Below are 27865 nucleotides of genomic sequence, written 5' to 3' on the forward strand. Positions count from 1 at the left end.
TTTCCTGGTCTTTTCTTGGAATTGTCAGCTCTTCTAACCTACTTGTGTCATGTCCTGAGGAATACTTTACACTCCAAAAAAAAAAAACTGTATTGGTTTGGTTTTGAATGGAATGTCCTGTAGTCTCTTTGAAGACCAAGTGTTCTATTGTATCATTTATGACAACTGCTGCTTTAATGATTTTCTGCTTGGATGACTTATCCATTCAATTAAGTGCAGGTGTTAAAATCCCCTAATATTTTTATACTATTTTTAATTCTGCCTTTATGTCTGTTAGTATTTGCTTTTATGTTTCTTTAGATGCTACTGTTTTGGGTGCATGTGTTTAGGGATGTAATACACTTTTTTTCTTGTACTGATCCCTTTGTCGTTACAAAATGCCTTTCTTTGTCTTTTGTTATAACCTTTGGTTTCAAGTTTATTTTGTCTGATAGGAATACTGCTTTCCCTGCTTTCTTGTTTCTGTTAGCATGAAATACCTTTTCCATCCTCTCTCTTTCAGTCTGTGTGTCTTTAGCTTTGAAGTGAGTCTCTTTTAGGAAGCGTAGTGATGACTCTTGTTTCTTTATCCAAACAACCACCCTTGTCTTTTGATCAAGAGCAATTAGTCCATTGACATTTAAAGTAACTGCTGATAGAGAAGAACCTATTGCCGCTTCATTATTTGTTTCCCAGTTGTTTCTGTAGTCCTCCTACGTTCATTTCTTCTTCTTTCTGTTTCTTTCCTTGTGGTTGGATAATTTCCCCTAGCAGAATGTTTGTGTTCCTTTCTTCCTAGTTTTTATGTTCTATTGTAGATTTTTTGTTTTGTGGTTACCATGCGTTTCATAGATGTTGATGTATAATTATATCTACTTGTTTTAAATAAGATAGTCATTTAATTTCAATCATATGGTAAATGAGCTACATTTTAACTGCCCTCCCCTACATTTGTTTTTTTATGTTACACTTTACATCTTTCTTGCTTATCTTTTATCTGTTTATTACAGTTATAGCTGCTTTTGCCATTTTTTGTCTTTAAACTATGTAGTGGCTTATTCAAGCAATTGATCCTCAGTCCTTACTACATATTTGCTTTTCCTCCTGAGTTTTTCCTTTTCCTGTAGATTCTTACTTCTTTTCTCAATTTTTAACATTCTTTTCCACCAAACCCCCCAAACCCCCCACAAAAACCAACCAACACACTTATGTGATTGCAGGTACTTTCTTTTGTCAGGACACAGACCTTATTTCCCCCCAGAGTTAACATACTAAGTTCAGGAATTAGATCTAAAAGTAAAGGACACTGCTGCTGCTAATATCGTCATTAGCCTGTGCAGTTTGATAATTGGCTTTTTCACTGTTGAGATTATGTGTGTGTCTCCATTTCTGCTTCTGAGAGGCCCAGGCATTTGGGGACCCCGGACAGGGAACTCCTGCTCATCATAGTGTCTTTGAGAAAAGCTACATAGAGGGCATTTTTTTCCTTCAAATCACAGGTCTCCTTTTTAGAAGGAGCAAAAAATGCAGGCAGAGAATCTCTTTACAAAGTAATCTGTTTATTTTGATGGGAATGATGTTTCCAAATTTGGGACACTTGGAAAACACTCTCATTACGTTCTTGCCTAGCCAGCAGCTTAGGAGTCCTCAGACCCAGAAGTGTTGACCTGGGCCGGCCCTGTTATAGCTCATCACCAAGCCACCTGCTCCTGAACCTACCCCCCTCCCAGCTGTGCAGCCCCGGGAGATGCTGTCTCTCCTGGGCTCAGCCTGATGGCACAGGGGTCTTTGTTATCCTCCAAGCATCAGTCTAACAAAGTCAGCAGTCTTGTTTTCCATCTCCTGAGTTTATGTAGGAGTGGAAACACTCCAGATAAAATATTCAAATCTAGGCTCTATCCTGGCCCCGAGATGGGTCCTCTTGGCTTACGGGGGCATGTGACCTGCCTGAGTAAGTAACCTTAGACTAAACTGGGAGAAGAAGACATGGAGGCAGGATGAATGGTCCTCAACTGGCTACAGCATCACTAAACAATGAGTCCAGCAAACAAGAGGGATGGTAAGGGAACTGGTGTGATCCTCCAGGCTTCAAAGGAGGAGGGGTCTCTGTTCTCTGTGCGAGTCTGAGGAGGAGACTTGGGAGGTGGGGGCAGGTAGCAGAGATAAGAAGCCAGCAGCTGGGTGTCACGTTACAAAGTTGAAAGGAAGTAGAGAAACCACAAACAGGCGGAAGAAAGATCAGAGAAAGCTATTATTATGCAGTATGCCCATTGCAGTCGACAGGCGGCCCCTGCCCTTCATCTTTCTTAACCTCAGATTCCGAGAAAGCCTTTGTTACAGCCTGGTCAGTCACACACAGGCACACGCTGGGGTGAGGCCAAGGTCTCTGCCAACCCCACTCTGGACAAGAGGGTAACTAAACTTGGGAAACCCCTGAGACCTTTTCAGGTTAGCCCCATCCTAGTTGTCAGTTTCCCAGTCTTAGCTTCCTTCTGTTGCCCCCGGCTCCAAACCAAACCCCTCTGAGGGCAGTGAGAAAGTGAGGCTGCCTCCAGCATGGCCAACAGCAAGGTGTTCAGGGCCCCAGTTCGCCCACGTACTTGGCAGGCGCCACCCTGGACTCATGCTGACTTGAGCTGAGGGAAGTGAAAAACCTCACTCATCAAAGAGTTGTTTTGTCCACATGATACGAGACCAACCACTGGTTGAGCTAGTGTGACAGGGCGCAGAGAGCTGCCTTGACTGAAATCAGCTCCTCTGACTTTGTCCGTCGCCTGTGGCCTGTGTTGGACGCCAGGTCGGGGACAGGTAGAGCTGTAGGTCAGAGCATCCCTCAGACCCAGCCCGGCTGAGGGGAGCTCTGTTTGCGTGTCCCCCTCTTGCAGATCCAATTGCTGCTCTGTCCGCTGCCACAGCTCTGAGTGCGTGTGTGGCATCAGCAGGTGTCCCTGTTGGAAGGCGCGTGGAGGGGAGAGGGCATTTTCTTACAGATATTTAGCAGAGACACAATAACATAGTAAGGTTTGGATGGGTCCTCATGTACACGCCTTGTGTCTGCTTTATTATGGAAGAAGTATTATCATGCCTATTTTAAGAAAGGGTGAAAAAAAGAGCCTGGAGTCAGAGTGAGGTTCTGAAGGTACCCACCACATAGGATATGGTGAACATTAAATGAAATAACACAATGTGAAGATTCTCTGCTTTTCAGTCATTTCATTCCTGGGAAAGATAGAATGTTTCTTCTCCTTCTGAAAATTTTAGGCAATAATATTCACCATCCCTGTGACCTGGGAAAGATGGAGTATTTCTTTAAAATACCTATTTTACTTGCTCAAAGTAAAGGGCCTGCCTCACAAGTACAGGTTTTTAGCTCATTTATTCACTCCTCACAGCAGACCAAGAGGCTGCGAGGAGTCCTAAACTGAAGTCCAAGTTGCTGTAATCTAAAGATCAAACCTAGGTAAAACAACTAGCATTTAAATCTCAACACCTCCCAAACCTGCATCTCACATTGTCGTGTAATATCAAACTCCAGAAAGCATATTTACTTTGCCTTAACAAATTAAAATAGGTTAGAGAAACACTTTGAACTATCTATCTATGTACGTATGTGCACCCTGGCACTGCACAATGAGCACACATGCTGTACAAATGAAGTAACAGTATATATCTAATACCATCCTGTGTAAATTTTTTTGAGGATTAGGAAACAAAATTTTTCAAATCACACCCCAGAGCCTCTGCCAATTCTATCACACATCTGACATCATGCAAAACGGAAGCTTAAGGAGTTTACTCAAAAAAAAAAATGAAGGACTTATACCCATAAGTGGCTCAGAAATAAGGGAGACCCATGCTTGGTGTAGAAAACCCAGAACTCAAGAGTACTCTTCCTTTCAGCAGGAAAGTTAGCTTATGAGATATCCTCATAACCAGAATAGATATTTTTTTAAAAAGTTAACATTTTACCCAACTTTATGGTTCAATTTTTTTCTTTGTATTGAAATAAACACTTTCCAAAGACTTCCTCTCAATTCATTAAAACATGACCAGGTAGGAAAAGATCAGTTAAACATTTACTACCAGAAGTCGGACTAAGATACATAATATTCTCAGTTACCTTTCAACAGACAAAATATGCCACTGGTTCAAGGATACATTAGACGCTTTCAATTCAGTATCACACCATGAAAAGCAGAAAAATACAATGTGAGACAATTTATTCAATCCAATGTTTTCACAGTAGATGGAGATTCTTCTTTAAAAGCAAAAAATTACTTTATTTGTTTAACATTAAGTAGAAATTAACATCAGTATATGTGTACATTGCCCAAATTTAATCAGTGACATTTCTGACAGTGGGTTGTAGGTCTTTACTGCTCAAAGCAAATCATTTTTTTTTCTGGACTTAGGTAGTATATATATTTTTGAATCTCTTTGAAATGGTGCTTAAACTCACACGGAGTGAACTCCGTGAACTTTGAGAGGGCAAAAACGCAGCAGTCACAAGAAACCAGTAATACTGCTTAAGTTTACATGACTTTCGAAGTACTGATGTCTTGTAGTATCTGGATCCAGACATCCTGGGATGCCTGGATGTGTCTGGAATCAACTGGACACTCTGGTCCGAATGGTTCAAATTTAGATTAGAAAATCTTATACAATCAAACCAAGTTGATTTTTTTTTTGCTACAAGAATGTAGACTATATGTGTGCATCTGATTCTAGGAGCACCGTGAGAATATACTACCTAAGAAAATGAAGACTTTGTGTCTAAAGCATGACTTGTTTGGTAAATGATAAAATTAGAAAAGTGTCTTTTTCTGGAAAGACTGACCATGGCCTATGACGAAAAGTTCAAAGTTCCAGTTCAGTATTAATTACATTTTATGAAATTCCCAATGTTAAGCAGAAATTGAGCTCATTAGCTAAAACAATTACACAAAGGACAGTATTACTCTGGTGGGATTGTTAACTGTTGAAGAATGGTGTTTCATTTAATACATAGCATGGACTTCATACACATCCATTATCAGTGCCTTGAAAAATCAAACAACTTTAAAAGTTAGTAGTGGTTTCTGCAAGTACAAAAATACACATTTCTTATATAACATATGGTAGTAAAATTTGTCAAGATATATTATACAAACTCAAAACAATCTTAGATAAAGCATCAGTCTGATATATTCTAGGTTGACAAGAGTGTAATAAAATGACATGTAGTCTGCCTTCAAATCATACAATATAATACTTTACAGCAATATTAAGTATTCACATTAAGTATGTAAGGAGTATCTAAGGGAACAGAGTAGAAATGGTTATTAAAGAACTCGAGTGTCTATTCTTTTCTCTGCTTCAAACTGGGCATATGATTTTCTCCCACCAATACAAAAGAAAAACAAACAAAAAAAATGGCTAGAACTATTATTTTGTTAAGTAGAGAAGCAGTTTGCTTCTGCAAAAGACACTCCAAGCCATAGAGCTTCATTCACATATTGCAGTTCTGACAGTAGTGTGCCCTCAGGGTGAGGGGAATCCCTGCTGCTCTCATATATCATATCACGTGAGAGGCATATGGACACTTAGAGGAGTCTAAATATAGGAGTGGTTGGTGATAAGGTAAAATCTACTTCACATCTGTGACTGAGATGGCCATTGTCATAAAGGAGCTCTTTGGACACAGAATTCTAAAGGTTTATTATAATGCTAAGGACAAAAAGGGCCATGTCCCCAAGAGGTAGGTAGCACCTATGGCTAATACTGAAAGGACTTCTTCTAGCTTACAGAAAAAAATTTTTTTTTATAACGAAAAAATGCAATCTTTAGGACAACAGGGGAAGCATATTTGGCATGAAAGTTTCTGGGTGGCTAAGAAAAGTGATTTGGAATAAGCAAGTTTGTGGGAGAAAGGGCCATTGGAATTTGAATTAAAGAGGTCAAATGGGTTCTAAGCAATTTCTAATAAGTAAGTGTTTAAAATGAAGGAAGGTGCACAGCCATTCCTGCTTGTCCCTTCGTACTGTCTGGCAAGGCCTAATAATCCATGGAGGTAATCCAGGAGAGGTGTAACCTTTGAGAGAGAGGGGCTGGCAGGTTGTAAAGAGTCACAGAACAGAAGAGCCACCACAGTGGTTGTCAGGCCTTCTTTCAGACAGTCCTCGACACTGGATTTTCTGACCTCCAGAAGTTTTTACATCTTTTTGTCCCAAGATGATTCATGGTGTATACCCGACTGGAATAAACCAATGGGGTACACACCACCGTGTATGCCCCACTGGAATAGACCAGTGGGGTACACACCACCGTGTATACCCCACTGGAATAGACCGGTGGGGTACACACTGTGGTGTATACCCCACTGGAATAGACCGGTGGGGTACACACCGTGGTGTATACCCCACTGGAATAGACCGGTGGGGTATACACCATGAATCATTTGGGGACAAAATGATGTAAAAACTTCTGGAGGTGAGAAAATCCAGCGTCGAGGAGTATCTGAAAGAAGGCCAGACAGCCACTGTGGTGGTTCTTCTGTTCTGTGACTCTTTACAACCTGCCAGCTCTCAAAACTGCTCTCTCAGCTGTTAAATGGCCATCAGAAAAGGGAAGATCTATCAGCAATTTTTTTCCTGGTTGATTAATCCAAGAGGCAAGGCTGCAGAAAAACATTTCAGCAAAGAGGAGTCCTGCTTTGATCACCTGTTGGCAACAGTGACCGTGCAACAAAGGAAGGACTGTTGTTGCAGACTCTTCCTCCTCACTAAGACAGCCAATGCTGTCAGGAGGGCACCTCCTAGGAGGAAAAAGTGCATTTCTGGAGAATGTTTCTGGCTCAGGCACCTCTGGAAAGAACACTGAAAGGAGCACCCATTTCCTTCGTTCTCCCCACAGCTGTGTCCGGGGGCCTCTGCAGAGCAGTGAGACGCTCATGGAAAAACGAACCGACCAACAAGAACTACGATGTCATGGTACTCATGGCTCGAATTCCTCGAGTTTCTTCCACACTAGCTGCCTTAATGGGCTGGTACCTGGAATGATTCTGTGAGGGCACGTGATTGACCATGAGATGTCTCAGAACTGGCCACTTGCTTGGTTTCGGGGAAAAGTCTGGCGTGATTTCCTTGATCATCTGACATGCTTTCCTTCTTAATGCTTTGATTGGTGGCATTCTTCTTGCTTACTTATTAAAAACATTTCATGGAATGTGGATGGTTTCTTTGCAGACTTCCCCCTCTGTCCATGGTTTTTATTCTTCACTTTTGATATCCTGGCCTTCTTAGTGTCATCTAAGGCGTGTTTCCTCTAGAGATGATGCTTCTTTAGCCCTCTGCTGGGATCTCTTAAAATGCATGACAGGATCAATCCATGCTCTAATAAGGAAAAGCCTCCCAAGCAGTTAGGTGATAAAATCTTTTAGCCTTGACTTTTTGCCAAATAGTCTCAATAAAGAGGATTCTTTGTTTGTCCTAAGTATCAGCAGTGATAACCCCGATGCTACCTGTCTCGGTTATTCTATACACAGGGGTCATAGTAATTATTATCTTTATGTTATTAGTAGCCCGGTTTCTGTCCTTGCAAATATTAGATTCTGATTGTGGTTAAATGTCTTTGGTTACATGCGTGTCCTCAACATCAGAAACCACTGTTGGCCCTGAGTCTGGGCTGGACACGTCATCCACTGTCAAAGAGCTGGGTGAGGATCCTTCTAGAGGCAGAGTACCAGGAGAACACTGCCCATCCTTCTCTCCTTCCTCAGGTGACTTCAAGCAAAGCTCAAGTCCGTCTTCCGCCAGGCTGGATGGAGAGCGACCATCCTTCTCTGATTCCTGGCTGGGGTAAGAACTACAGGACTGGGCTGTTTGCACAGCCCCAAGCCCTTCGGCTGCCATTTGGGGAATGTCTGTCTGTCTCTCTTGCGGTGCGCTGGCTTCTGGAATGCCAGGAGCACATGGAGGTGGCTCCGTGGGTGCTTTTAGAGAACCTGTTTTATTGTTTTCTGGTCTCGGTGCCCTTGCCTTCTTTTTGAGAGACCAATTTTTCAAACTGGCTATACCATTTCTCAACCATGTGCTGGGGTGCAGAGTTACAGAACGCATTTGTGAATGCCCCTCTAGACTGTCCTTTTTTGTATGAGCCTGGTGGCTACTGGCCTGCCCTGATGAGGGACCGGGAATTCCAGAAATGAGGCTGGAACTGCTTAAGTCAGAAGAAAGCTCTTCCTGTTTTCCTAGAGCTCGAAAAGTGCAATCTATTGGAGAGGATGTTTCAGTGGGTGTAAACACTGACTGTTCAGAAATCTGAGAAAAAGCGCTGTCTTGGGAGCTCACTGGCGAGCCAGATGGGGACGTGTCTGGGGAGGACAAGCTGGAACAGCTACTCCTCGGGCAAATGTTTAACCTTGGGGGGAAGACCTTCTCAGTGTTCTGGTTTGCGGCACCACTCTTGCCAACCTCGATCCCCATGACCAAGCTCCGACTGATAAGCTTTTGCCCCTCCATCTGCAAAGACTTGTGCCGCTTGAGATAGTCCTCCTCTTTGTGCAAGAGACTGGCGTCACAGCTTGCGTTGTGCTGCTTCTTTTTTGAATAAAGTCCCCTGAGATAGGTCAGTTTGCAGTGTCGGTCATCGGTGCTGGGCTCTGAGCAGCGCCGCTGCCTCCTTGAGCCTTTGAGGGGCTCTGCTGGGCATGGCGGGGAGTACCCAGCCGTGTCCACAGCGATGGGCTGGTTCGTGGGACAATCGTGTGAGGACAGGTGGCTGTGAGAAATGGTCACTGGCTTGGATTTAGGAAAAAGGTTTACGTGATTTCCTTCGCTATCACACCAGCTTTTCTTCTTATCATTTTCATCAGTGGCATTTTTCTTGACATCAGTGTCTGTGACTAAACTTGTTTTAAAACCTGTCTTACCCTCTTTCTGGAGGGGTGGATTCTGACTCAGATGGTTCTCATCTTTTTTCAGGAGAATCGCATCACAGCTGGACTTGCGTATCCTTTTCTGATAAAACGCCCTGAGAAAGGAAAGCTTTGAACCCAGGTAGCCGATGCTGGGCTCCGAGCAGCGCCGCTGTTGCCTCGGGCTTTTTGGAGCATCTTCCGTAGCTGCGGACAGGTGGCTGGGGGTGCTCATGCCAGAGGGGGCACTGGCCTGGTCCTGCAGCGAGGCCTTTCTGTACACTGCCACCACGGTCACCGGCTCAGGCTCACTGGGCTGTTCCACCTGAACGTCTTCATCTTTAGGATGGTCTAAGTCAAAGTCGCTCAGGGTTAAAACGCCTTCCGCCTCAGGCTGCTCGAGGTCATAGTCACTGAGGGTTAACATGGAGTCCATGCTTCTGCTGCCTGGACCGAGTTTCTTTACCAAGTCACTGCATGGAGCATCAACTTCGTTCAGCTCATTTTCCAGGCTGTCATAGGAGGAGTCATTCAGCTGGAAGAAAGAGTTATCTGTCGAAAAAAATCAAACCATGATTAACATTTGCATTTGCCTCAAATACATGCTGCCTTAAAAAAAAAAAACTAAACAACTATGATGTTTAGTTTAATTCTGTTTTCATGCAGATTTTTCAAATTCCTACTCTCAAGAAAGAAAGCATCTTTCATAATCTTTCTAGTTGTTAGTGCAGAAACTAAAAGTAAATTTTGGGGGTATACTAGATTTACCTCAGTCCCTGAAGAAATAGCTTTTCTTTAAGTAAGGTTTCCTCAAAGCAATGAAGACATGTCATAATACCAGGAAATGGTAAAAAATACAAAGAAATTAATGCAGATACACTCAGGTTCTGAATAAGACTGTGTCTTTTAAATGGATTAGCTGGTGGATACACCTAATTAACTCTGTTAGTCTCAGAGAAACCATTTACCAACCTTATCAATTTCCCTTTGACAAAGTCCTTTAATATCTATTACTTTGTTTATTTTTTACAGCAATCAGACCAGTTAGATGTTATGGTTTCCCATAATTACAGGAGAAGATACCAATGTTACGGTGGCACAGAATAATTGTTCAAAGATAACCAAGAATTGGTGGTACAGGCATTCATATTTTGGAAGGCTGAATGTCTTCAAGCCCCACACACCCTGCCCCGCCCCATGAGGCTAGCTGTTTTCTCAAGTACTTTGCAGGGCGCTGGATTTCTGAGAGATGTCAGGGACCTCGGAGAGGAAGATGAGGAGCAACCAGGCCAGGCCTGCTTCTCGGTCTCCTACTCCAGTTTCAACCACAGCACTTCTGTTATATTGTAAGATATTGCAACAATATGTTGTAACAATATTGTTATATTGTAAATCTGTTAATTGTTCTATTGTATATCCTTGTAAGGTTTTATTTTGAAACAAGAAGTTAGAATTCTGCCACTAACAACTTCTTGGAGTTTGGGAACCTTGTCTTATACACTAGGTAACCTGACCACAGTGTTAACACAGCCTGACCTACGAGCAGGCCTTCTAAGGAAGGGGCGGAAGCCCGCGGCCCCTGACTCAGGTGAGAGGCCCCTTCACCCGAGCTGCTCTGGGCTGCAGGGTAATCGGTGCCCTCGCTGACCTTCACGTGTGTGTCTATTTCTCACACACAAAAACAACCCCATTATTCACAGTACCTGAGACATTCTCTTTCGTAGCACATGTCACTGAAACCTCTTCCAAAAGGGAAGTGATTTCTTCTCCAAATATTCTACAGCAATTTTCAATCAGAAATTGTAGAAGCAGAGAAACCTGCACAAAAAAGGAACAAAAATGAAGGGTTACGTTTCACATAGCGCACCTATAAATCACACTTCATATACGAATCCTGGTTCAAACCGAAAAAAAAAAAACTGAAGAATCCTGAGAAAAATTCAAAGTTCATGTCTGCTTGGAAACTAAACAGAACCATTTCCCCTAAAAAAACAACAGTAGTTTGAGTATAGAAATCCATTTTAATCAGTGGCTTAAAGTTATTATTTCTGGCCTTGGTTTAATGCTAACAGTTTTATACTAATGGTCCTGTCTTTAAAATTAGGGTAATTTTAAGTATTCTCTGTACTGGGCATTTGGGATGAAGAAATATACTTTCTTATTAAAATTCATGAAGCGTCGTTAGATAGACTTATAAAATATGTTTCTTATGTAAAAGGCAGGTGTCATAAGTGTGGGAGGTGGGCATCCTCTGTGGATTAACTGTGAAGGAGAGGGACGGCTGGAGAGAAAAGCGTACATTTTCCCTGACCAGCCTCTTCCTATGCATTTGCCTCCCTGAGGAGCCAGAACTGGAGATGCTTGGAGAAGAGCTCACTGGGGAGAGCTGTGCCTCCACTGAGATATACTGGAACCTTTCCATAGTCTTCTTGCCCCAGTAGCTGAGGCAAAGGAGCAGGCAGAACGTTGGGAGGAAGAGGAATCAGTGCCCCATCCTTGTACTAACCATCAGGTACTGCAGGAGTGTGATTTCAAGTAAGTACTGAGTGAGTGTGGTACCATCGCCACCTCCATTGTGTTAGATGAGGAAACTGTGGAACAGTATAACTAATTCTGCCCTAGATTGTACATCTGGCAAGTGGGGAGGGCTGAGATTTCCACCTGCGCCTGTTCAATTTCAAAGTCTTTTGTTTCTTTTTAAAATCTTATCAACTGCTCTTCTCCCTCTATGGTTTCAGTCAATCACAGCTGTTTTGCCTCCTTAAAGGGAAAACAGAAGTAACCCAATTACTATCACTTTCTTTGCTTAAGAAATCAGCTTTCTGCAGTCTACCAGGAGAGGACAGAACAGTCGATGAACTCAGACTTATAAGAAGATGTACTTAAGGACGTGTCTTTCAGAACTAATACCCCAAACTTTAGGTTCAAAACGGGGACTCAGTGCCCCAGGGCAGAAAAATGAAAAACTTCATTACCTTATTTGTAAATTCACTTTCTATTTCGGGGCTGGAGGAAGCAGGAGGCCAAAGGATGCTTGGAGCGATGCACACTGCTAAGTTAAATGAATTCATCTGGTTCCATGAGGCATGGTTTTCAATCTTGTGCAATAACCCGAAAAGATACTTTAGCAGAACAACGTTCGCTCTTGGGAGCCGGTCTAATAGCCTAAAGACAAAGGTGCTCTTTAAGCAAGACATTTCGTGGAAAACTTGTAGACAGGGCAATCTTTCTTCGCTTTTCATGGGGAACCACGCGAAGCAGAAACACAGTTCAGGTATGCGGGAGGGTCAGCTCATATGGTACGTGCAGAGCGAGGACTGTCTTACAGAGGGGAGAGAGTAAGACTCAGGGGGTTTATTCATTTATTTTGTATATTCTGTCTCTGGGTGAGAACCTTTATACATACATATATATATTTTCATGGTTGTTGCTTTTTTCCAACAAGAACCTGTAACTGAGACAGGAGGGAAGGGGGCAGGACACAGCCATTGAAGGAATGACACAGCAGTTAGCACCAAGGTGGAGGAAAAGTCAACTCCTGATGGACCTTGAGGACCAGGATGGATGGAGAGCTGACCTCCAGTGGACCCTGAGCTCCCTCACACACACTGTAATGTACTAGCACCGCAAATGGCACACCCACAGGTGCCATGACAGCTCTGAGGCTGACCATGGAAGTCAAGGAGAGGGTAGTGGCCCAATTCCTGGGGATCCCCACCCCTTCCTCAAAGCAGTTGGAGTAATCCTCTCACTTGTTAACGTATAAAAACTCACAACACCGCGCCTCGTGGACTCTCTTGCTCCCTCACCTTCCCAGATGCCCGGCACTCTGTCTATGGACTGTGTGTCTACTTCTCCTTTAAACTAAACACCCAACCCTGCTCCCCTCTACCCTTCTCCTGCGTTCTGAGATGGTCTGCGCTCTGTCTACAGAGTGTACATCTCTCTAAACAAATCTACTTTTACTCAACTAGGGCTCGCTCTTGAATTCTTTCCCGCGTGAAGCCAACGACCCTCACTTGGCGGGGCGCATTCCAGGGACTCAAGTGAGACCTGGGACACAGCCCTCCTCTCGTGCCCCGTTTTCCTGTATCACAGCCTGGGGAAGAACATCAGGTCATCTGGCTCTTGTTGCATAAATACCAGAGAGGCGCTTCTTCAGCACCACAGACTGACAATGAGTATGGTTTTCTAGGGACAGATTATGACAGATTGCAATGGGCCAAAAGATTACTGAATGTTTTCATTGGACAGTGAGGCCTTGCCTAGTGTGCTCTTTTGGGGTGTCAGATTCTGAGGGGGCCCTGAGCCTTTGAGTTATTTTACACCTCTGTAAACTATAGAATATTGACAGCAACACACATAAGACTTGTCCATAGACCTGAAAATTCTCTCTGGTGAAGAGTCACGTGATTTACTTGCACTGCCTCATGCCCCAGCAGAAAAAGCCAGTTTTGTTTTTTATGTCTATTTATAAATTCATTTCAGCATTTCTGATTCAACTATTACAACTTGTGGTAGTTAACTGTCTTCTCTGAACCGGCGGCAGTAACGTCTTAGTAGTTCTCTTTATTAATCCATGTTTTAAATAAAATTTCTTTCATGTGTATATGTTTATATGAGAGCCATAATTCTGGCCTTTTAAAAATCATCCTTTAACAGCTTCTACGATATAAAATTTTAGACAATGAGCAACAACATACAGAATCTCAAGTTCCCTGTACCTGAACGGTTCCCACCAAGCTGTCACGAAAGCAGAGACAGCATTTTGTGCATGGCTCTGAGTCTGGTGCCTTCAACACTTACACCATCAGTAGCTGCGTGTAGATAATGATTTACATTTGAAAGTTGCTCAAGATAACACTGCACTGAACAAGCGTTTGCAAATAAATGATACTGGGATTCTTGGGTTTCACAGAAATGCAAGTATTGCTTTTTGTTAATGGACACTTTTTTCCTATACTCTTATGATGCGGGAAATACTCAGGAATGGGGGTGCTGGGTTCTGCCGGCAACTTCCCTTTCCATGAGGACAGACAATGCATTCTCTGTGATCAGGCTAAGGCTCTGCAACTCCCTTTTCCCTTGACACTTTTCAATGAGTTGACTGTCTCTCTGGAGTGTCCTCACATCCCCTTCTCCACATACCCCTGTCATGGCACTGACTGTACCGCACTGGAATTCTGGGTTTTATCTGTCTATTTCTACTAGACTGTGAGCTCCTTGAGAGGAAGGAATTTTCTCTGTATGAATTTGGCTGCTAAATGAAGTGTATAAGGAATCGTCTGGTTAATTAAATACTTACCAAAATTAAGGTCATAAATTGTAGATTGGGTCTACAGTATTTGCTATTAGTCTAATGGGTTTCAGTGCCTATCAGATTAGAATATACAGAAGGTGTACAATGGTCGAGTATTCCATATTAATAAGATTAGGAAAAAACCCAATAATAACAATGACAGTTGCTAGCATAAATCTATTTTTAAACTAGCCCCTATGGATATGACTTTGATAGTTATTATTACATTAACAGACAAGCTTGTAAAATATAAGTTTTTTAAAAAGTATTTTTGAGAAATGACCAAATTGGAATAACTACCTTTGAACTGCATTTATTTTTTCCTCATCATTTTCTTCGTCCATTACACAGACCCAATGATCATAGAGATCTGATGAAAAGATGCTTCCCGGAATACATCGTAGAAAATCCTTACATAGAGGGAAAAAAATTTTAAATTGTTATTCTAATAATTTGTGTTGGAGAAATTAGAAAGAAGACACTTTATTGGAAAGTTCAGTCCTCCCTTCTTTGGAACACACAGAGCTCTGCACCAGCCCTCCAATGATGTGCGCACACAGAAAAATATGCTTTGGTTTTTTTTCTAACAAAAAACCGGAGGGAAATTGGGGTCTGGACTACAGTGGGAAAGATAAAGGACAACCTGTTTGGGCTGAAAACTCCTGTTTGTATACATCTTAGCAAACTAGTATAACATGGCAGGGTCTGGCAAACCATCCTAATCTTGTTTTTTTTCTCTGTCTCTCAAATCACTAGTTAAAAGGAATGCACGAAGGTATCTGTGAGATTCATAATGTGGTAGTCAGTCATCCAGTCATTCTACACATATTTACTCATCTGTGCCAGGCACTGTTTCAGGTGCCGGGAACAGGGTAGTAAATAAAACAAAGTCCCTGGTAATTTAGAACTTTAGATTCCAGCAGCATTGGTGACTAATTCCATCCAGAGGTGTCTGCAGTTTCCCCCTGTATTCTTCATAGGAGGGGAGAAGGCATTCCAGGCTATGGCTGGCTCTGGGAGCCTGGGGCAGCACTCTCATCCCTAATGTATATTAAATAACATGTCCCTGGTACATTATCCTTCTCGGCCTTCGAGACTCCTCCTTAGAGCACTTGTGGGGCCAGGTGTGGGTGAAACCAGACTATGACACAAGTAGGATCTGACCAAGGGAGGTTGTTGTTTGACATTTGTTTATAAAAAAGCTTAAAAGTAGACACACTTTGGTCCTGGTCCTATGTTCCTTTCCTTTCTAGGCCAACACCCTCTGTTGCTTTTGGCACGGTCCTAACAAGCCAAGCTTGTGAAGTCTGATCTCCACCTTAGGAAACTTCAGGCAGAGAAAACCCAATTCCATGTCTAAGTGCTGGACCCATGGCTGACCACCCTCTTGCAAGTTCCTGCTTGCAACACAGAGACAGGTGTGCAATGGAGTAATTTTAATTCTTGCTGGAAAATCAAATAGCAGCCTTACATACGTGCCTTACCAAAGGTGACACACAACTTGTGGCAGACAACATGTCGTGTTTCTGTGACTAACATGGAAGCCTTGAGCCTCGGTGCTGCAGTCAGCTGATTAGGTGAGCATGTCTCCCACGAGCCTACGAGCTCCTTCAGGGCAGGATCAGACCAGACCCTTGCCTTTCACTTCATATACTCAATGCCAAGCATAGTCGCAGACGTAGCAGGGGTCATTACTGAAATGTTGCTGTATGTCCTATAGCCAAATATTAGTGAGGGACAAGGGAAGGCCAGCTAACTATAGCTGAGGCTCTCAAATAATTTAAAAGCCTCTTCGTGGTCATGTTACCTATTATAAGACAATGTTTTGGAGTGGTTAGTAAGCAGGAAAGTGACTGATTTAAAGTCTGTCTCTGTTCTATTGTATTTTCCAGGAGAGATGTACCTGGATACTCGTGATTCAGATGCATCATCACAAAAGTTACCTTTTTTGGGGGGGAAAGCTATCAAATTTTCATAATTCCTAACTAATATTAGTGCTGCACCTACTTGACAAGTCAGATTCAGAAGAGCCAAAATCAGTTATTTCAAAGTGGGGCAGTGACAATAGCTCTCTTTTTAAACTTCAGTGGAAAACATACTTATGATCTGTCTTGAAGAAAAACATCATTAAATCTTAAAACCTACACTTGAAAGATAATTCGTAACATCGTAATGGACTCTCCACAGCTGGAATAACAAGTTATGAAATAACAACCATCACAGCTGAGAAGGATGTGAAAGCTGGTTCTGAATTAGAATCGCCAGTGCCCAGCGCTTGACTCAAAGTCTCCTCCCCTCCAAAGGCAGGGCCCTGGCCATCAGCAGAGCTCCCAGATTAATCTGAGATGAGATTCTTACAGGATTAAAAAGCGAACTTTTCCTCAAACGTCTGATGGATCAGAGTTATGCTTTCTCAAGCAATTTTATTCCAATTATAGTTCAGAGTGAAGCTTATATTTAAGCAAAACCAGCCTAAGGGAAAAATTCAGGGAAAACTTAAGTACCACTCCCAAATAGTCTCAAGAACAAGAAACAAAACAAAACTAAAGCTCAATAACTTTTGGCAAAAAGTATTTCCTTTCCTGCCACCACTTGGGAAAAAATTGAGAGTAAAGCACAGTTCCATGATCACAAAGCTTTATTTAATTAGTTGGAACCCATCTAACCAGACTTTCCAATCATTTGGATTATTTTTGCCCTTTGCTTATTCTTGTACAACTACTTTCTCTGCAATGTGAAATGCAGCTTAACTCTTTTACACCCAAAATTCTTTGTTAACAGCCTCAGCAATTTAGTTCAAAATTTTGAGGAGTGTGGTGCTGTGAAGAATAGCAAAATTAGGAAAATCTTCTAAAACATAGCCTTTAACTTCTTAAATTAAGAGATGGGAGAAAGCCTAATCATATGGTTAAAAAAAAAGCAAAGAAAAATCCACCATGCATACACGTCCCTGACTTGGGTCTTGCTCAGCTAGCGCACCACACATATCTCTACTGAGCTCCACGACTGAAAGGCAAGTGCAAACCCTGTGTAAAATAGACAAGATGCTCCCCGCTTCCGCCCTCCAGCTCTTCTGAGTGACACTTCATTGTCAAAGTCTGTGGCAGGGATTGTTTTAAGAGCAGACATGGCCCTTTTACCAAGAGACATCTGACTGTTCCTAAATTCATAGAGTACGGTTCTGTGAGCAACTGACTGGGAGCAGGGACACGTAAGAGCCTTCTTCACCACGTTTTCCGGAATTTGGGTTTTATGCTCCAGGCCCTGGGATGCAGGCTGGGGCCCTGTCCCTACCCCTGGCACGGGTGCACACCAAGCCTGCTGAGAGACGGCAGCCTGACGCTGGTCTGCAGAAGCCATTGCTGTGGTCAAGAGCGCTGCTGAAAGCTCATTTTGACTTTAGCTTTTGCAAAGACGTGAGACATTTTCAAGAATGGGGGGGAGGAAAACATTTTAGAAGAAGTCTAACTCAACTATGGATGTGAGTTAAGTGACCATGGGGCTGGGTTCCAGGTTTTTTTTCCCCCATAAGTAAACCTATTTGCCATAGACATCTTTGCCACAAGAATTTCTGCTACAAATACTTTTATCACATAGCTAATTGGCTGTGAAACTCTAACTATGACGCTTCTTCAAAGACGGGGATAGCGTTATAATGAGGGAGACCAGCTGTCTTCCCCCAGAGCTCCACTGTGGGGGGGACGAAGGGCATGTGTTCCCCACCTTTAAGACAGAGGCTATCACGAAAGCCGATTCACAGTCTAGCTGTACTTCAACTCCGGAATTCAGTTTCTCTCTCAGCTCTCTGCAGGATTTCATGTTGGCCGACTGTCTGAAGATCCCTTTTGTGAGGGGTCCTTTCTGATTAAGGAAGAAAAGCATATCCTATGGGGAAACAAAGGAAACAAAAATCAAAATGGCACTTGACGGAGAAGGAGCCAGAGAACACATCGCTGTCTTCCCCGGCTGCCAGGGGCCGGGGAGGCCCTGCGGGAGGCACTGAAGGGCTGGGGCTGGACAGGCTGCCAGAGGATTAAAGTCACTTTGTGTGTGTGTGTGTGTGTGTGTGTGTGTCTAAATCTATTTTCTCCCATTTGTTCTTGCTACATTTCAATACTTGCTTTCATGCGACTGTCCTTTTTCAGCGATCCAATAGTCACTTCAAGGTACCTGTTACCTCATGTCCCTCCTGTCTCACTATTCTTTGCCCACTGTTCTCTAACACGAAATCTTGTCCCCAGACATGGAAATGTTCTTGCCTAACTCATCCTCCACTTGCTTGTCTTTCTTTTCTTGTGACTTTACATTTCATCCTACTTTACACTTCATCCTACTTCCTATATTGACTTCTTTTAAAATCTGGCTCCAAAATCATCACCTCTGGGAAGCCTTCTCTGTCCCATTCCATTCCAATCAGTGTTTCATTTTGCTTCCTTTCCAGAGGAGGAACAAGTGGGTGTCGGAGACATGCAACCCACAGGACCTTAGACCTAGTTACAGCTCAGGCTTGCTGTGTGTGACTTTCAGTAAGCTTGAGGGTTTTTTTGGGGGGGAGTGGGGCTTTAATTTGTAAAGTAGGAATGATGGAGATGGTGATGGTGATGATGATGATGGTGACAACTACCCTCTAAATCTGTTGTGAAAGACAAGCGATAAAGTGACTAGACTAGCGTCTGGTACTCACAGACACACAGCAGAGCATGAAGTGCCAGGCATCCGGGACGGTGCCTGAAGGGTACTGGACACTCAAAAAATGCTGCTTGACAGAGTTCATTTACTACCTTCACTGAAGACCATACACACTCAGTGGCTTTCACCTGATCTGTTGTACATACAAAAGGTAACTAAATGCCAGAGGATCTATCTTCATGCCTAAACACTTAGAATACTAATAAAAAGTATGAGGTTTAGTCCTTGCTGCTAAGGTGACTAAAAGAGTCATGTTCTGAACAACACAGGGTTCAAGAAAGGATGTGAGAGGAACGTGTGGGATAAAGTGCATTCTCCGTCCACAGAGCAGACAGACTCTAGTTTATCAGAGCAGGTTCATGCTGCTCCTTCCTGCGCCAGCAGACAAGACCATCTCTCCCCATCACGTCTGCCTTATGATGCTGCAATAGTTTAGTCAAGATTTGTATTCTTTGAAGTAATAGTAAAGGTTCTCAGCCAAAGCCATGAGTGTCCACAATTTTTCCATTTGGGGTAGATTTTCCCTCCAGAGCTCTCCTTTCCTGTTAAGTGTTACAGACCAAAACGAGACTTACCAAGATAGGTTTGGGTAGATTGTCATTCTCACAGATATCTGGCAAAGACACTCCAAAGAGCTGTCCCGGCATCAGAGACGTTGGTGACACGGGCTGGTTGTCCAGGTGGGTGCTCGAGCCTCGCCAGAAGGCCCAGTTAATGATAGATCTTCTTCTTTTAAACGTCTTCTGACCTGAATCTAAGGAAGAAGTGAGATTATTAGCAAAACTAATTTAATTCACTTAATCTTATTTCTATAGTTTCCATTGTATAGTATGCACAGCACCACGGCTCAGTATTTTATAAGGTAAGGAAACATTAAACGCTTGGGTTATTCTCCCCCCCCCATTTTGGGGACGTCACTGATCTATGTGCTTGAATTCTGGTACCAAATTTTCAAAGGTGAAAGGGCTCCCCGTTTACTGAACTTACAGCACAAAGCATTTCATACCAACACACAGGCCATTTTAAAGAGGAGACTAAGTGAACAAAAAAGCTGAAGATCAAATTAGACCACAATTCAGTAATGAGAAAAAGAAAGGAAGAAGGAGGAGGAAAAGGAGAGAGAAAGAGAGGGGAAAGGGGAGAAGGAAGAGGAGGAGGAGGAAGAAAAGGGGAGGGAGGAGACCTGGGGGAAGGGGAGGAGGCGTTGCTATGAAGGTGCTCTCTGAGAACAAGAAGGCTCTGCTACCTGATGCCCCACTCTGCTGTGGAGCACAGAGGCAGGAAGCTAATGCTCTGTGCCCCCCCCTTTCTCTCCAACTGCAGACTTTTCATGTATCTTTTTGGTTCCTGACTTTAAAAAGTATGTTTAAGGCAGCATGGATGGATGAAAACATGAGTGAGACTCACCCTTGCCACGGTATAGTTTATAATCTTACAGGGGGACAAGACTGGTGATGGGTGGGTGGGGGAGAGCAAGTATATTAATAAATAAGACATCCTGAGGGAGGAACAAGGCACCAGAGGCGTTCAGAAGAACCATGAAGCACATCTGCCTCCCCGTCAGGAGAGAGGGAGTGGTCCTGCAGGCACCTGCATTGGATGTGAATTTGGAATCAACACGATTTCAACAGGTAGAGGATCCAGCATCATCCCTCATGTCTAGTGAGTAATCAATAAATCATTCTCGAACAGTAATTGAACTGAGCAGACATTTAGGTGAAACAAGACAGCAGGAACAAAACAGGCAGGAGAAAGGTCAGCAGTGAATCATGGTTTTGTGAGATCATAGTTCTAAAACAGTTCTGATGTCATCTGCATCTAATTTTAAGACAAAAATGGATGGATCTGCACAGGATCTGATACCTAAAAAGACAGCTCTTTAGGGTCCTTTTTGACCTTTCTGCCACCTACACCCCCTGGCCTAAACAAATACACACAGGTAACAGCTATAAACTCCAGGCAACACTTAAAGATATAAGAGCCGACCTGAAGACACTAAAGAGTGACCAAAGGAAGGCACAGAGTGGAGGTAACAGTTTGACACCTGGGAGGAAGGGAATGGCATGGCACTGGGTGAGTTTCCCACTTTTACAGCTTCTTCCATGAGCGTAGGACCCCGGGTTGGCAGGGGTGACTAAAACTTGGAGAGAAACCTATCCTCTTGCTGGTTTGAAAAAACTATAGAGAATGGAGATGGAGGTGACCACAGCAGCTGGAGGGTGAAGGGGGAACCCCAGGAAGGAGCAGACAGACTAGTGGGAGCCCCAACCCAAATAATGGGCATGAATTCTGCCCAAACCTCTGGCTGACCCCCGAAGCCTGCGTTGCGTGGGGCAGATGCGAAACAGCTCTTGAGGCGAACGGGCCCACAGGTGGTGCCCACATAGATTCTGACTACATTTTTCACCAGGGACAGTGCATGAAACTGGTCATCACACTGTGGCTTTGAGGCCCTGACCCCCAGCCATGCTGCCAGAGATGGTGCATTACCCCCCAGCTCTCTCTGACCACGGGGCACGAAGGGGACAATCTCGGGGGGTGGGGCACCGAGGAGAACATTCGGGGGTTGGGGGACACGAAGGACACTATTCCGGGTGGTGGGGACACCGAAGGAGATGATTCCAGGGGGTGGGAGGGGCACAGTCGGCAGTGCCCAGTGCTCATTTCAAGCAAGTGTTTCATACTGTTTATTTCCTCAGCATACCCAACATAAACCAAATACTAAAAAAGCCACGTCGTGGGAAGATAATCAAATAGGAAACATTTTACTGAACAGCAGCTAGACCATCATCCACCCCTGGCTTCCTCAGGGTACAAGAAGTGCATCATAAATGCTCATACACCCAGGTGTAAAGTTCTTTGTTTCAGGAGTCAGGAGCCCAGCTAGACTCCTGCTTCAGATATTTATTTGTGCAAGTTACTTATCCTGCTTCTTCACCTTAACACGAGAACACAACCTACAGCTAACAGCCTCACCGAGAGAATTAAGTAGGATAATGTTTGAAAAGTGTTACTTTGCCCAGGGCATAGGTCCACAGCAGCCTTGAACAGAGCTGCCAAGACACCAATCTCCTCCCCAGAAAGAGGACCTCCTCCCCACATCCATTCTCCACTTGTTTAACAGCCTTCTGGAAGTGTGTGGACAGGAAGAAATACCAGAATCTGCTTAACTAAAGCACTTTCTTCCTGTCCTGACATTCCCAACTTGCACCATCTTAAAGAACAGGAAAGAAAGCTGAACCCATTCTTAAATCCAGGAGGGGGTTCCTGTGTGCCAGCAATGCCAATCTGTGCAAATGTTTGTTGGGTATGTATGTTTACATATGATGAGTAGTTCTACTTAGTCTAGTTTCCTCACATTTAATCTGGTTTCATTATTTCTAAAACTATCAGAATTATTTGCTTTTTTTTTAGCTTTCTTACACTTCTTAGAAAGAATGCTTTATCATAAAGTTATATACCCAGCTATCCTACGAGTGCAGAGGATAAAGCAGAAATTGAGTCCTGAACTTTATTATAAATACTTTCAGCTGCAGCCATGTCTTTTACTATGTACAACATTCAATTTTAAAGCTCACGTTCCCTCTGGGACTGAGAGAAAAAAAATCTCATTAAAGTTTACTTTCTTGCAGAGCTTTAATACACAGCTCTTACTTTCCAAATGTCAAAGACTGATGAAAAGACATGCAATTGCTATAAAAACTGTAAGGGAGATGTAAATGCAGGGCCGGTGGAGTTCAGGAAGGCTTAGCATCCCAGACAGCCCCGACAAGGTCCAAGCCGGTGTTCCTCCATGCTTCAATTAGGGAGCTGAATATTAAAAAGTATAATTCTCAGAAGTCTGTCCTCATAGATTGTTAAAGAATAATCACAACAAAAAAACCCTTTAATAAGATTTTAGCAAGATGGTGACATAGGAAGATCCTGATCTCACCTCCTCCCACGCACACACCATATCTACAGCTACCTATGCAACAGTTTCCTCTGGAAAAAAACCTAAAAACTGACAGAGAGACTGTCAAGTTGGGCAAATGAGAGGGAAGTGGCTACAAAAGGCTGAGACAATCTCACCGTAAAACCCATCCCTGGTGCAACAACCTACAGTTGGGAGGGAACTTAAAATCTCCTCAAAATCCAGACCTTCCCCAGAAGGAGTGAAAAGTTTGTACCCCACAGAGGTCACCCCAACTTCTAAGGTCTGGCACCTGTGAGACAAACTCCTAAAACATCTCGCTTTGAAGGCCAACAGAGCTCACGCCCAGGAGATCTGTGGTCCATGGTGGACTGGGGAACAGTTCTTAAAGCACTTGTGTGCACACTACCCACCCCAGGGCTCAGGGCAGAGGCAGTTCTTTCCAAATCACTGACTTCATGTTAAAGAGACTCATTTCCTAATTTTAAGGCACTGGTCTGAGGGGCAGGGCCGCTGGGATACCCCCCAGAATATAAAATGGGAAAAGGACAGTCTCTTCAAAAGTGATGTGGGTTCATTTCTGGGCTCTCTATTCTGTTCCACTGATCCAGATGTCTGTTCTTGTACCAATACCATGCTGTTTTGATTACTGTAGCTCTGGAGTATTGTCTGAAGTCTGGGAGGGTTACTCCTCCCGCCTCCTTCTTTTTCTTCAGTAATGCTTTGACAATTCAAGGTCTTTTGGGATTCCATATAAATTTTATTATGATTTGTTCTAGTGGAAAAATTGGAGAGCAGTAAGTGAAAAGTGAAGCTGGACCACACCATACAAAAAAATTAATTCAAAATGGATCAGACGTGAATATAAGACCTGAAATCATAAAACTCCTAGAAGGAAACATGGGGGTAAATTACTTGACACTGGTCTGAGCAATGATTTTTTTTTTGCATTTGGCACCAAAAATGAAAAGCAAAGAAAGGAAAAATGCAGGAGTACATCAAACTAAAAAGCTTCTGCACAGCAAAGAAACCCATCAACAAAATGAAAAATCAACCTACTTCAATAAGTTGATGGGAAAAACTATTTGCAAATCACATATCTGATAAGGGGTTGACGTCTAAAATATATAAAGAACTCATATAACTCAACAGCAAAAAAATGAACAACCCAATTAAACATAGGCAGAGGATTTGAAGAGACTTTTTCCAAGAAACATATAAAGATGGCAACCAGGCACATGAAAAGATGCTCAACATCACTAATTCTCAGGGAAATGCAAATCAAAACCACAATGAGATGGAAACTCACACCTGTTAGAATGGCTATTATCAGCAGGACACAAATGACAAGTGTTGGTGAGGATGTGGAGAAAGGGGACCCGCACGCACTGTTGGTGGGAATGCAACTTGGGGCAGCCACTATGGGAAACAGCACGGGGGTTTCTCCAAAAAGTAAATATAGTACAACCATGTGACACAGCAATTCCACTGCTGGGTATTTATCTAAAGAAAACAAAAACACTACTTTGACATTTAATGACATTTAGTGATGAAGTAATGTCAAGCTACTTTCACACTTTTCTCGCCGTCTAAAGTCAAAACAAGAAGCAAGATCTCCATTCCCATAAAAAAAACTGCAGCAGTGATATTTTCTGAGCTCAAACTACATGTCTAGCAGTATTTACCTGCCTCAAGGTAAGTGCAAAGGATATTTCTACATTTGAAAATCCTGTAACTGTGCAATTGACCTGTGCAAAGGGGAATTTCATGTTTCAAAAGTCTTTCACTTCTACCTAACTTTCAAGTGGAAGTGATTAATATGCAATGAAACGACATGCCAAAAGGCAAATATCAAAAGAAGAATCTAACAAAATTCTACAAATATCTCTGAAGAGAGAAACATGCTCAATTAAAATTGTACACTTGTAGCGTTGGTATCTCAGTATTTGGCAGTACCTACTTGTGTGAAAAGGTATTTTCAAAGATGATGAAATACGTAAAACCTAATTACGTATCAGAACACTTTCCAATCAATGGTGACAATTGGAATACTAACTTTGCACTTCAATTAAGCGAAATGTTATTCCCCCAAAACAATCCAATTCCTCTCATTAGTAGATCTGTACCACACAAAATTGTACTCTATTACTATGTATCGAATGTCATCAATAAAAAAATTTGTTAAAATTTGCTTTTCCTCTTGTCATTTAAGTACCTGTGTAATACCGTCAATTCTGTCTCTTGATCTGCAAATTTTACTATCTGGCCCTTTACAGAAAAAGTCTATTGAGCCCTGCTCTAAGTCAGTGGTTTCCAAAGCAGTTGTTCATCAAAATCTTGGGCATTAAAAAAAATACAAAACTGGTTCACTTGTTAAAGTTTTAGTTTCACAGGTAGGTTGCCACCATGGGTCTGTAGTCACTCCATTCCCTTAGCGTGAATCATCTTACAGCTGCAACCAATCTTATCCTAACTTCCAACAGAGAGAAACAGAGGACTAACACACAGAGGGTGCCTACAGTTTAATTAAGCAAGCTGTTGACAAAGTTGGGTAAAACTGTTAGGATTCTTGACCCCTGATTGTTTTGGTCAAGTCAGTTAAAATAAATTTATTTTACTGACAAGGGACCCAGAGAAATCATTTTGAACAACATGGGTATAAAGATAGAAGAGTAAAACACCATTTTCCTCAGCTTAGTTATAAAGGCAACATTCCCTTTGTGTCTTCAATGAGTACCAGCAACAGACCTGTCAATAAAAGAATTCATTCAACAAATATTTATTGAGTTCAATTTATATATGCAGACACTGTTTCAGGTGCTGAAAACATAGCAGTGAACAAAACAGACTCAACTCTCTGCCTTCATGGAGCTCACGTTTCAGGGGATGGAAAACTGTAATATCTCCATAACACCCCAAAGATGTGAGTAAACAGCCTTAGAGTTCAAAAACTCACTTTAACTCTGTGGGAGAGAGGAGGACTGGTGCAAATGCAGGGTCAGTTTTTATCACTGGTATTGGCAAGATGGAGGAGTCCTGACCAGTGATTTCAATAAAGTATAAAGTTTGAGGCTAGGTCATCAACCAAAAGAGACAGGGCTGGACATGCATGTGTGTGGAGATGAGCATAAAACAGTGGCCACTGTCCATGGGGTATCCCAGTTTGTTCAGGTTTACAAAAGCAGCTCCAAAAATTCAGCATCAATTTTCAGCTACCCCCCCACCTCACACTTTTTGTTATGATACATATGCTTTTATTTCTATACAATCTTACTTTCAGACTGAGGGTTTAAAGCTCAAACATGGGTTAGGGTAATTAATGATGGTCCTCCTGTGTTGAGCACCACTTTTTATCACTCTGGAGTCTTTATTATGGGGAGGGTAACAGATGGCTATGTTCCCAGGGAATTCAGATTAGCTTAGCAGGCTAAGGAGAGATTTCGGTGGAAATTACCTTCATCTTCCCATGATCATCAGTGCCAGATCCAGGTAGGGCACCAGCGTCTCCTGACACCCATCACTGACGGCCTTCTTTTAATAATGTGATCATTTAGGGGGAACACACAATGCAATGCATTACAGTACAAAGAAGGCATTGAAGCACCTGCCGCACTGACTGGTGCCTTTGACTCTGCAGTGGGCATAAGGTTAAAGGGGGAAGGACAGTGAAGAAAGAACAGACCGTACCACAACCAACCGCTGATTACCCGTCAGTCACTCCTACCGCTGATTTATAAACCCATCTTCTAAAGCTCCATCTTTCCTTTCAAAACACTTAGAAAATTCAAAAGAAAAAAATACCTCATCTGGCTGGAAGTTTGGGTCTTTGCCTGTATAAAGGCAAAGAACTTTGAAAACTTGGTTTTCAGGAATGAAAAGTTTTGCTAAAAAAAGGCTCTCATGAAAGAGGAAGAAAACTCACCACCCAGTTGTTGGGCCACAGCCAGCCAGCTGGGCTTCAAGATGAAGTGGCACTGCTTCTCTTGGGGCAGCTGTTCCATGAGGAAGGGCTCTTGGAGGTTGGAAGGTGTCGGGGAGTCCTTCGACCCCCGCGTCAGGAGTGCCGTGTCTCGAAGGTGACCCATTTCAATCCCATAGGGGAATTCATGTCCTACACAGAGAAAAATCTAAATGTAGACTTTAGGCTGACTGGCACTGTGTCAGTATGAGCATGTGTGCTACAGGATGGAATGTCCTGCAATTTGCTCCTGGGACTTTTGGTATAAAGAATCCTTTTGTTGACTGAGCGATCACCATGCACACTCTTACACTTGGAGACCACTGTGTAATGCAGGTGGCCCCACCAAAGTAGTTCTTTTTGGGGTGTTGGGGGTAGAGAGGAGAAACAAAGAGGAAAAAGTCTTTAAAGAATATCTTGTTTGGGAATGCACAGGTTAGTTTGTGAGTTGCATCATGTTGACTTTTCCTATGTTCACATCTGAGAATACTGAAAGGCATTCTAGTTTCTCCTTTGACACTACCTACCTCTGTAAATCTTCAGCAAATCCCTGACCTCTCTCAGCCTTAAATCCATGATTTAAAATATTTATCCTACCCATCACACAGTATCATAAGGATCAGATAAGTAAAATTCAGTGGTTAATAGTATTTAAATACAAAGGGCAAATAACTATATATTTCAAAGATCACTATTATTACTATTATTCAGTACAAGATATCTGCCTGAAAGAAGACATTTTATACTCTTTATTAGTTATACACAATTAGAGTTACTCAAGGGCTGGCTTGTCTGACTTATGCTTCCCTCCCACCACGCCACTCTGAGGCCGTTTTTCACAGGCAATAGTTAGGAGGAAGACTGCAGGGCATGAGAGACACAAAAACAAGATTCAAAAAGGAATTTTCAAACTAGAAAAACTAAACCCTGGACATCTGACTGCAATATCAGTTTTTGCTCTTTAGTACGCTGAGTAATTTCATTTTCTCAATTCTTAAGTACCATTGTGCTGTAGATTTGTTTACTTTTTAAGTACAGAGAGTAAGGTCTCTTCCATTCCAGACTTATCACTGAATCTAATTCAGTGAACTTTTCCTTTTCATCTCGCATAGGCCTACAGTGTCAATGTTTCAT

At 42.7% G+C, this 27865-nt stretch overlaps 1 protein-coding gene across 1 annotated transcript; it reads right to left on the bottom strand.

Annotated features, from left to right (window-relative positions):
• Window positions 1-4037: 4037 nt before the first annotated feature.
• On the bottom strand, window positions 4038-26879 carry LOC140694425 (rho GTPase-activating protein 20-like). The gene is made up of 7 exons (XM_072957678.1): window positions 26696-26879; window positions 19436-19614; window positions 17895-18056; window positions 14472-14581; window positions 11848-12037; window positions 10576-10690; window positions 4038-9424 (listed from the first exon to the last, which is right to left on the bottom strand). The coding sequence occupies exons 1-7, from the start codon at window positions 26856-26858 to the stop codon at window positions 7578-7580; spliced, it is 2766 nt and encodes a 921-aa protein (XP_072813779.1). The 5' UTR covers window positions 26859-26879; the 3' UTR covers window positions 4038-7577.
• Between the last annotated feature and the right edge of the window lie 986 nt (window positions 26880-27865).

Source organism: Vicugna pacos, unplaced genomic scaffold (assembly GCF_048564905.1).
Source record: "Vicugna pacos unplaced genomic scaffold, VicPac4 scaffold_21, whole genome shotgun sequence".
Taxonomy (NCBI): Eukaryota; Metazoa; Chordata; class Mammalia; order Artiodactyla; family Camelidae; genus Vicugna; species Vicugna pacos.